Source organism: Dasypus novemcinctus, chromosome 1 (assembly GCF_030445035.2).
Source record: "Dasypus novemcinctus isolate mDasNov1 chromosome 1, mDasNov1.1.hap2, whole genome shotgun sequence".
Classification (NCBI taxonomy): domain Eukaryota; kingdom Metazoa; phylum Chordata; class Mammalia; order Cingulata; family Dasypodidae; genus Dasypus; species Dasypus novemcinctus.
The window spans coordinates 40317711-40329733 of NC_080673.1; the positions used below are offsets into that span (position 1 = coordinate 40317711).

Sequence of the window (12023 nt, forward strand, 5' to 3'; positions counted from 1 at the left end):
ACGCATTTGTGGTATTTGCCACAGCAACCCTGGCAAACTAAGATAATATCCTTCTGTTGTAAAAAATTATAGCCACAAGCATGACTATATGCTGAATCTGAGGGTAATCTTGGGAACCCCCTATAGCATTTTATTTGGAAACACAAGTTTATTTCACTCATTGCTTTGAAACAGGAAATAAATACTTATACAAATGAATGTTGTTTTATAGCTATACATCTTGTGGTTAAAAGCTAAAACAATCTGAATCTGCATTTCTGATATAATTTTTGAGTTTTTATTTCAGTATTTTAAAATCAATTCTAAATAATAATCAGTGAAACTCAGTTATACATATCAATCTATATGAAGAAGACTATTAAGATAATTCCTAAATTACTTAAATTGAAGGAAAAAAGGATTATGTTTATAATGTGTTTACTCACAGATTCAGAGGGCTTAATTCTTGTATTTTATTAATAAAGGTAGCATTTAGTGAACTTCTCCCATCCTCTACTCCAGTTCTCTATTTATAAAGTATATGGGTTCTTACCTTGAAGTGCTCCTGCTTCAATGACCCCCTCTTTGGTACTATCAAATCCATGAGATGTAATCTGGGTTTCTGAGAGACCAAGTCCAGCTGGTAATGAACGCTTCACATCCTTAGTATTTGAATAAAAGAGAAAATCCTTGTAAAAAATTCCATATACATAACTGGCCAGCATAATTGTGCACTTCTACTGTCTTAAAATCTTTTTCTTACCAAATAAAGCAAAGTTTACTTTTAAGAGGTACTTTCATTTTCTGGAACTCAACAACATGCAGATATTAAAATTCAATTTCCAAGTTTCCAATCTACTGATCCTTGAAGAAAATTATTATAAACAGTTAATTTAAGATGACTAAAAAGCCATGTCTAATATTAAAAAACTGAGTGCCCAATATAATCTGGATGAGCATACCTAATGGTTAACATAATCAAATCATTCACTTGCAATGAAGCTAGGTAAACTGGTTTTTCTGACTTCAATCAGTGTGAGGTAAAGGAAATTTCCTTGTATTTCAATTTACACTAAATACTGATATTAGTCAACTTAACTACAAATTAGCTTATAAGTGGATATTAACTGTTACAAATGTAATATTCAACAATGAGCATTAAACTTTAAGAAGAGAAGGTTTCCTCAGGAAGCTAACTATAGAACTTCCATATGATCCAGCAATCCCACTACTAGGATATACCCAGAAGAATTGAAAGCAGGAACACAAACAGATATATGCTCACCAATGTTCAAAAAGTTGAACATTGTTCACCAATGTTCAAAAAGTTTGCCAAAAGTTGGAAACAACCGAAATGTCCCTCAACAGGCGAATGGATAAACAAATTGTGGTATATTAATACAACTGTAAGAAAGAATGCAGTATTAAGACACGGGATAACATGACTGAATCTTGAAGACCTTATGTTGAGTGAAGCAAGCCAGGCACTGAAGGACAAACATTACATTACCTCACTGATATGAATTAAGCAAATTGAGCAGATTCACAGACCCAGAGTCTGGAAGATAGGCTTTCAGGAGATAGAAAGGGAAATGAACGTTGTGAGCCAGTGCCCATTTGGGAAAAATCTATATTAAGGTGGAAGGGTGCAGTTGTGCAGTGGATGGGCATGGCAGTGGTGCAGTGATGGTACTGGGTTGGGTGGTACCCGTTTGTGAGGGGGGTATGTGAGGAGGATGGGTTGGGCTGTCCATGGAACTTCGGGGAGGGTTGGAGGAGGGACCAGATGAATTTTGGGGATTTGCGGGTATGTGATTGAAACTGCAACGTTGGGAAAGTTCTTTTGGCAAATACAGCAAGGGAGGATTACTGGTTTATAGTGTTGGATGTGGGAGGCACGCAGGACAAGGTGCACCTGGGGCAGGCTTCTAGGGAGTGAGTGAGTGTTCATCCTGTCATAGTGCATTGTATCAGTGGGTAGAGACCCACACAATGAATGGAAAGGTGTTGGACTCCCACCCTGGGGAGTCCTGCTGTGTTCTCAAATAGGGGGGCAGGAGTTTCTGGAGAGCACAAACAGAGCCTTATAGGGAAGAACAGGCCAGTATGTCAAGCCCTCAATGGTGGTTGCAAGTAACTATGACTCTTGTTCCTCAAGGAGTGAAGCCTGGTGGTTGCCATGAGTCCTGAGGGAAGGGGAAGGAAGGAATAGAATAGATGGAACATGGGGCATTTTGGGGGTGTTGGAATTGTTCTACATGATCTTGCAATGATGGATATAGGCCATGTTAAATTTTGTCAACATTTATAAAAGTGTATGTTCCAAAATGTACACCATAATGTAAATAATTGACCATGGTTAGTAGCAATGCTTCAATATTTGTACATCAATTATAACAAATGTACCATCCACATGTAAAATGTTATTAATAGGGGAAAGGGGAAAAGGGGGAGGATGTTGGCTATATGGGATTTCCCTATATTCTGTGCAACTTTTCTATAACCTAAAGCTTCTTTGAAGATAAAATGAAAAAAAAAAAATAAGACACTGGGGAAATAAATGGAAGAAAATGTCACTGTACATGCAAGACAACAGATCTTACAGTGATGAAAAGCATAATGGCAAAATTTTTTAAATTTTATTTTTTATTTTTTTATTTCAAAAAATTTTTAATTTTTTTGTATTTTATTTGTTATTTTTTAAACTATGATTAATATTTCATTTTCTTATTAATTTTATTCGGTTATTTTGTTGGCTTCATTTTTTAAGACGTTTAGATCACAGAAGGGTTACAACTGTGGCAGGGGAGGATCACTGCTGTGTGGTGTCAGTGATGGGGCATGCATAGGAGCAGGATCACCTGGGGCATACCTATAAGGCATATGAATGTGTTCATGATGCAGTCACAGTGGGTGGAGATCACACAATACCCAAAAGAATATCAAATTCTCATCCTGGAGAGTTCTGTCACATTCTCTAATGGGATAGCAAGAATCCCGAGTGCAAGGGCAATGAATAATATAGGAGGAATGATCGCTGATGGGCCCTTGATATTGATGATGTATTTTTGAACCTGTTCTTTTGAAACTGAAACTTAGCCTAATGTTATAGTTTGCCTAAGAGTTACCTCCTGAGAGCTTCCCTGTTGCTCCAATGTGGCCTCTCTCTAAGTCAAACTCAGCAAGTCCCCGGTGTGGCACACGACTCCCAGGGATGAGCCTCCCTGGTACTGAAGGATACCATCAAGCACCAATTAGCAATGCAACTGGAAAAAGACCTTGACCAAAAGGGGGAAAGGGTGAAGATAAATGAGTTTATATGGCTAGGAGACTTCAAAGTGAGTTGGGAGGTTATTCCAGAGGTTACAGTTATACACGTCTCAGTAGGACCTCATTGACTGTCACAGTAAATATTGCCTCAAATAGCAGGGATCCTAAGGGTTCTGGAGACTTCCAGACACTACAGGTAAGGTTGACAGCTCAGGAGTTTGGTACCCTGCCAGTGGGCCCTACTTTGGAATTTATGCTCCCCAGTATGACAGAGTTGGACTCAGTTGTGGTTTCCCTACACATGGCTCTTCTGCCCCTTCTATTTGAACATCGAGTTAGTACTAGAATTGATAGGCTTCTGTCCAAGAGACTTAAATCTCTGGGCTTTCCATGTGCCATTTGGGCCCTGAATCTCAACAGTGCTGCAACACCTGCTCTCTACTTCATTGCCTCACCCAGGACAAGTATAAAGGAGGTGATGATGGACAATGACCATCCCAAGGAACAGAGAGAGTCTACAACTGCAAGCAAGATAATTCCATCCATCTGTCCTATGGGATCTAAACCCCCTCTCAATTGGAGGCGGAGTGGGCATCACCATCCCAGGAACCTCAGGACTGGGGAATGAATGATGGACTAGAGCAGACTTACTGTTATTCTACTATAGACTTATTGTTATTCTAGCAATGGAATAACTTTTATCATTTATGTAGAGGCAGTGGCCACTGGAGGTTCTGAGGGAAGGGAAAGGGAAAAACAGGTGATTATAGGAGCATTTTGGGGACATTGGAACTGTCCTGAATGATATTGCAATGACAGATACAGGTCATTATATATCTTGTCATAACTTACAAAACTGTGTAGGAGAGTTTAAACTATAATCCACACTTAGTGGCAATGCTCCAATATATGTTCATCAATTTTAACAAATGTACCACACTAATTTTTTTTTTTTTTTTTTTTTTTTTTTCCTTTTTTAAAAAGTCCTTTATTGTAAAATTATAAAATAAATAGAAAAATAGATTGAAAGAAACTGCAAATTTTAAAAGAGATTGCAAGGCAAAGTTAGACTGATATAACCAATTATAAAAAATAAATAGCATAACAACAAACCTTTATAAATGTAAATAATAATTCAAATATAATAGAAATTAATCATAACATAATTCTAATTCTTATGTTACAGCTCTAACTATTGGACATAATACTCTCTAAGAATGAAATAAATTATTGGTTTAGTTATTTTAATTTCCATTTAGGCCATAAGTCTTTCTAGATAATCAAATTCCTATTTGGGAATTCTTCACATCTTATTCAAATAAATTACAGCAGATAGCAATTTGTCAACTCATAATTTTATGAGGTAGAAAACCTCAAACTCTTGGTCAAAAGCATTCATGCTAATTTGTTATTGATCCAGATAGATTATATTAATTAAAGAGTATGAATAAGAAATGAAGTATCCAAAAATATATCTTTTCTCCAGTCCTCCTCAATTAAAAGCAAGTGTTTATTTTATATGAAAAAAATTGCCAATTGCACTGAGTAATTATTGTTCATATACTATAAGGTTGTTAATTTACATTTATCTGGTCTACTCCAGCTTTTTGTTGTTGTTGTTACTATTTGCATGGTATACCTTTTCCCAACCTTTCACTTTTTTTTTTTTTTTTTTTAAATTTTTTTATTTTTTATTGACTTTGTAATAATATTACATTAAAAATATATATGTGAGGTCCCATTCAACCCCACCCCCCCACCCCCCCTCTCCCCCCCCCCAACAACACTCGTTCCCATCATCATGACACATCCATTTGTACCACACTAATGAAGGAGTTGTTAACGTGAGAAAGTGTGGGAGGGGTAGGGATTGGTGTACATGGGAATCCCCTACATTTTTTATGTAACATTTACATAATCTATCTTTAAAAATTTTTAACATATCTTAAAAAAAAAAAAAAGTGAAGTCCACAAAGCAGTGTACTCTAAAAGGCACAAACGAAGTTCAGAATATTATTTTAAAAATTTACCAGAATCTTAAAAATTAAGTCTCAGGACTTAATAATTAGGGAAACCGGTTGAGAAAAATTCTCCAAAATCACTAAGAACCAAAGCTGAGGCTATAGTTTGCAGGTTTTGTGGGATGAAATTACTTTAATAATGCAGACTTTAGTCCTTTAGAGAAACAAACTGAAATGAAGCAAGGCATTAAATTTAAAATAAAATCATTTTTTATTTCCCTCTATTAAATTTTCACAGAAACTACAAGGCTATTACAATATACAAGTGAATACAGCTAAATATTAAGCTAAAATTTTACACATATAGTTTGAGATAACACATTTTGGAACATCAAGTGTAGTAGTGTTATATATATTTTTTACTCATGGTAAAGTACAGAGCCAATAGCAGGAGTAAAGGATATTTCTCCATGGAGGAGGAAGGAGATCACTTTTTGTCAAGGACAAGACATATACATCTAAATTAGTAGTTGAAGGCAATGTATAATCAAATAGGAAAGTATGTAAAAATGTACAATATGGTTTAGAATTCAGAAGAGGGAATAATCAGTAGGCATTGAAAAGAAGAAAAACCTTAAAGGAAGAGAGAGATCCTGAGCTGCATCAATTAATGACCAATGTGGAGGATATGAAATGATGGAGAGATGAAATTGGGGTAAGGAGGGATGCATTAGCATGTTATGGCATAGCATGGAGGCTAGCTACTGCCATGGCCAAAGCAGGTAAGGGTCTATTTTGAGGGATGGGTATATGAATTAGAAGGACTAATGACAAAATGTTAAGGTAGGAAATCCAGCTTTGACTGAAATAGAATGTTACGTTTCAAACAGAAGACTTGATTGAATTGTTAGAGGAATGTTTTAAGAATGTTAATTTGGCAGACATGTGAGAACAGTTTAGAAGGGTTAGAAAGTGAAGGCAAGATCAATTATGAAATACCACTGTATCTCAGGTATTCAGTAACCACCGTCTATGATCATAGAGTTGGGCAAAAGAATGGAGGGAGAAGATGAAATTTAGGAATAATTAAAAGAGTAATAAAAATACAAAATTTTAATGAAAATTCAGGATGCAGCCATGCGCCAAATATAATCAAGTAAAATCAGTAAGATAATATATACAACTGAACTAAAAGGCCAAAACAGAAGTTAATTTCTGTAACCACCAAGGAGGATATGAAAGGTTATTGAAAATCACTAGTTAAGAAGACTTGATTTTTTAAACAATTATTTCTACTCTGCCACTAATGTAAAAAAAAAAAAAAAAAGGAGGATAGGTTAAGTAATATTTATGTTGTTTCATATAATTTCAACACATTATTTTGGAATATTTGCTACAGAAATTTCTATCTGGATTGTAATGTTCTTTGACTTTTAAATTTATCCGTGATGTTTTTCTTGATCAATGTATTAGATTCCAACAATCGTTGGTTAACTTATTTTCCTGAAGTTGTGCACTAATATCAGTGTGGAACTCATTAACTTATACAAGTGGCAGAAACATAATAAGAATGACTATTATTCTCTTTATGTCTGGGAGAAGGCATATTTTGCATATGAAAACAGATATCTGTTTCAAGAACTGAACAAGACACTTTCTGAAGGATGAACAAAATCTCCTAAAATGACTGAGCATGGATTGCTTAAGATCACCTTTATAAGAATCTGTGGGACTATATTAAGATTGGGTGCCCAGGTCTAGAACTTGCTGCATCTCTACTATTCAACTTCCTTAGTTTAACCGTAAACATTTATGGGTATAGGAACTAAAAGAATACCTGTTATAGAACACCCTTAGTATTTGACATTGCTTAAAACTATTCTTGGATATTTTTACAAAAAGTCATTTTAATAATTTAAGTATTAAAAAGCCAATTAAATTATAGCCAAGTAAAGTAAAAATGCTTTCTAAAACTTACTCTAGCTCTTAACCCACGCTAACAATGAAAAAATAAACACCTGTAAAATGAAATCCTACCGTCTTAGTTGACTGTAAAACAAATCTGAAAATGTACCATGTTATAAGATAAATGTTCGCATGTGGTAGATTTGTAGCATCTTTGCTTAGTTCTGGAAAATTTTAGTTTTATTTATTTAACCTTAAACTTCCAACTTTGCACCTTGATTTCCCTTTTTCTATTTAAATAAATATCTGCCCAACAACTATTGGGAACAAATTAAACAGATGAGCTGTGTCTGGAAATAGTTCCTTAATCCTATGTCTCAACCAGGGGATTTTAACATACCACTGTCTTCGGTAGTAAGGTGAGTATTAAATGATTTGTTACTAATAGTAGTTAAAAGCAAAACATTTCTTCAGAGTATAAAATATTCATATTACAAAAGATGCAAGGTAATCCTTATTATAACTTTGTACATTCCCACTAACATTGAATGCTGCATGTTTCTATTTCTCTACATCCTCTCCAGCACTTGTAATTTTTTTTGAATAGTAGACATTCTAGTGGGTGTGAAATGGTATCTCATTAAGATTTTGATTTGCATTTCCCTGTTGATTAATGATGTTGAGCATCTTTTCATGGGCTCTTTGGCTGCTTGTATATCTTCTTTGGAGAAATGTTTTTTCAAATCTTTTGCCCATTTTTTGGGAGTTGTGTGTTATATAACTGTTCATTGTACACTTTTATTTCTTTTTTTTTTTCATTTTAAAAACAATTCATTGAAATCATCATTCCTACACATGGACATACATAAACAATAAGTGTATAGTACAAGTTGTGAACTTACAAAAAAAAACGCGTAACATCATACAGGGCCCCCATACATTATCCCACCACAAATATTTACCTTGCATTGTTTTGAAACATTTGCAACAAATTATGAAAGCGCACTGTCAAACTATTACTACTAACTATACTCCATATCTTACATTTGGTGTATTTCCCCCCAATCCACTCTTTTTTTTTTTTGTCCATAAACCATACAATTTATCTAAAGTGTACAATCAATGGCATTTGGTATAATCAACAAGTTATGCACCTATCATTTCAATCAATATTAGAGCATTTTCATTACTCCAAAAGAATAAAAAACAAACCCTATCATACCCATATGTTAGCTCTACTAATTACAAATTCCATGATGTACTTTTACCATTTTTATTCATTTCCAAAAATTTACAAACAACTTTTTAGTAATTCTGCACAGATTAAACCTCAGCTTCTCCATACTCTAACCACATTCTTTTCTCTGGTGATTTATATCCTATTAAGTCCCAGAGTCTGCTCATTACATTTAGTTCATAATAGTGAGGTCATATAATATTTGTCCTTTTGTGTCTGGCTTAATTCACTTAACGTCCTCCAGGTTCATTGGTGTTATATTCTTCACAACTTCATTTCTTCTTATATTTTACCCAGTTTTTAAAGGGGCTGCCTTTTTATTGCTGACTTCTAAAAGTTCTTTGATTTTTCTATTTAAATGTGTGTGGGTGCGTATATGACCCTTATCAGATATGTGGTTTCCAAATATTTCTCCCATTGAGTAGTATGTCTTTTCACTTTCACAATAAGTCCATTAATGCACAACAATTTTTAATTTTGATGAAGTCCCATTTACCTATTATTTCTTTTGCTACTTGTGCTTTGGGCATAAAGTTTAAGACGCCATTACCTAATACAAGGTCCTGAAAATGCTTTCCCATGTTTTCTTTAAGGAGTATTATGTTTTTAGCTCTTACGTTTATGTCTTTGATCCATTTTGAGTCCATATAATTAACTTTTGATAACCTTTAACTAAATGAAGGTACTAGACAGAGGTGATGTTTGAGAGATCTGAATTACGAAGTTTCAGTATATAAAATTAAAATATCTTTAATAGAAAGTGTATGTGAGTATGGAAAGAGAAGAAGGTGGAAAGGCACACTTTAAAGGGAAACTGATGTTTGATAAAAAAAATTAGGAATATACAGAAAACAAGTTTTTTTTTTTTAAAGAAAAGTCCAATTAGAAGATCATGAACATTAAAAATCTATCTTTCAAACAGTTTATTGGAACACTTCTGAAAATCTTCAAAGGCCACAAGATTGTATATTTCTAAGAATATCATTCTACATTCAACAATAAGTCAGGCATCTAAGGATTCAAGATCTTGGCACATTATATAATTGGTTATTTCTAGTCTAACTCAAACTGCTTCTTTCAAAGAGATACACAACCTAACAAGTCCCCTGTAAAGGAAAAGAAAAATATTGGTCTTAGGACTCAAATGGGTTTCTTAAAACAATAGATTTCCAGTTGAAAGCCCTTTTTTTCCTGATTTAGAAAGAAGAAAATGAGGAACTATCCAATTTTCATAACTAGAGTCTATGAATGGAACCTCTGTTTCCCACAATAATAAGAAATTTGGGATGCACTAAAGGCTAAATATGTCTTTGAAACATTTTTTCAATACTCTACCCTACCACATAAAATATACACTTGTAATTTCAAAACTCAGAACAATCTGAGTTTTCCAATTTGTAAAGTAAGTTAAAAAATTACAGATACAGTCTCTCACTACATGTGAGAAAGCTTTTTCTCGCGGCTCTCATTAATTATGCCACTTACTTGACTGGTATGGTGGGCCCTGAATTAATAATGAATGTGAATGAGGCCTTAGTTATGGTCACCAAAGACCTCAATAAGCCCATATCCAATGGTCAATTGTCCATTCGCAACTTATCTGACTTACCAAACATCATGTGACACAGATGATTGCTCTGTCCTTGTTACACTTCCAAACCTTTGCTTCAGGGCACTATTTGCTAAAAATTTTCCTCCTATTTCACTGGATGTGACTTTTGTCTCCTTTGCTGATTCTTTCTCATCTCCCCCTTGGCTTTAAAACTCATCTATACGTTGGCAAAGCCCCAATTTATGTGTTGCATCTGGATATCCCTCTTTAGAGCCAGATCAATAAATCTAACCACTTACTTATCTCTACTTGGATATCAAATAGGTACCTCAAACTCTGTATGTGCAATATTGATTGACTCCACAGTACCCCTCCAAAATAGACAAAACAAAAGAACACCACCACCTATAGTTTTCATCCATTTCAGTTCATGGCATTTCAATTATCAGTAACTCAAGTAAAAAATCTCAGGGGTTAGCTTTTATTCTTTTTCTTCGCATATCCACATCCAAATCATTAGCAAATCCTATTAGATCTATTCTCAAAATATATCCAGGACCAAACCACTTCTTACTACCTCAACCCCTACTATTCTGATAAATCAGCATATTTCATGTGGATTATTCCCTGAGCCTCCCAAATGGTCACCTTGTATCTACCCCATGTGACATACTCCCAGCTCCACATATTAACCAAAGTGACCCCATGTACAAACCTAAGATCATGTCATCCTCTGTTCAAAACTTTCTGATAGCTTCCTGTTTCACTTGGTGTAAAACCAAACCATTAAATGTTTTCAAGGGACTATATGATTCGACTTATCTCCTATCAGCCACAGCCTTGATGGACTCTGCTTCGGCCATATCGTTTCTTCAAAAACACTAAACCTACCTCTGTTCTGAGGTCCCTGCACTTGCTATTTCATCTACCTGGAATGCTCTTGTTCCGGAAACCCGCAGTGCGTTACTTACTGCTTATCAAATACCATGAGACCAGAGAGGCCTTCCCCTGACAACATATAAAACAGTAACCCCCCACCGTCACCCTGGAACTCCCTACTACCCTTACTCTGCTTTATTTCTTCATAGCAGTTACCACTAAGTGATGATGTTATGTATACATTCGTTTATTTTTGTCTCCCTCAATATATTAAAAGCCTCATAAAAGCAGGATATTGCCCATTTTGTAGGATATTTTTAATAAATATTTGTTGAATAAAGATACTTGTTAAATGAACTAAAGGCTTAAGACTCAACACTATACAGATTAATAAGCTACAAAAGCAATGGTTTGTTATTTAAATTTAATTTAATGAGTATTTGCTTACTCTTAACTATGTGTTAAGACATTGTGGGCAAAGAATTTATTTATTCATTGAACCAACATTTAAAGAGCACCAACTTCATTGCAATCACTGCTCTAGACACTAGAGATACATCTGTGAAGGAAACAGATGAAGTCCCTGCCCATGAAGTCTCACATTCTAGTGGGGGAGGTAGAGGGAGAAGACTAATAGTAAAGAAATAAATGTCAGGTAGTAGTAAATAATGCCTTAAAAAAAAGGGCAGGATAAGATGGACAGTGGTATGCAGAGGGTGCTACTTTAGAAACAGTATTTGGGGAAGGTCTCTCTGAGAAGATAGCATTTGGGTGGGGTCTTGAACAAAGTGAGGGAGTGAGCCATGTGGTTATGGGGGGAAAAATAATGACTCCAAATATAACAATAATGTTCTCATTCTTAAATGAATGGTAGATACATGAGTATTCACTGTAATCTGAATTCACCTTGCTGATACATAATTCACATACCATAAAATTAATCTTTTAAAGACTAGAATCCAGTGGTTTTTAGAATATTCACAGAATTGTGTAACCATCACAGACAGAAAACATTCTAATTTTAAAACATTTCATCACCCCAAAAAGAAACTCTGCATCAATTAGCAATCACTCCCATTCCCCACTCCAGCCCTGGAAAACCACCAATCTACTTTCTTTTCTACGGATTTGCCTGATCTGGACATTTCCTATAAATGAAATCATACAAATGTTTATCATTTAGCATATTATTTTCAAGATTCACTCATGTTGTAGCATGTATCAGTATGTTATTCCTTTT

At 34.7% G+C, this 12023-nt stretch overlaps 1 protein-coding gene across 5 annotated transcripts in view; it reads right to left on the reverse strand.

Moving 5' to 3' along the window:
- ARFIP1 (ARF interacting protein 1) overlaps positions 1–12023 on the reverse strand; it is a 134220-nt gene that overhangs the window by 57999 nt on the left and 64198 nt on the right. For all 5 annotated transcript variants that reach the window (XM_071214438.1, XM_058281119.2, XM_071214437.1 and 2 more), the window contains one exon: positions 533–641. In XM_071214438.1, the coding sequence (XP_071070539.1) occupies positions 533–641 (109 nt within the window). The remainder of the gene's footprint in view (positions 1–532; positions 642–12023) is intronic.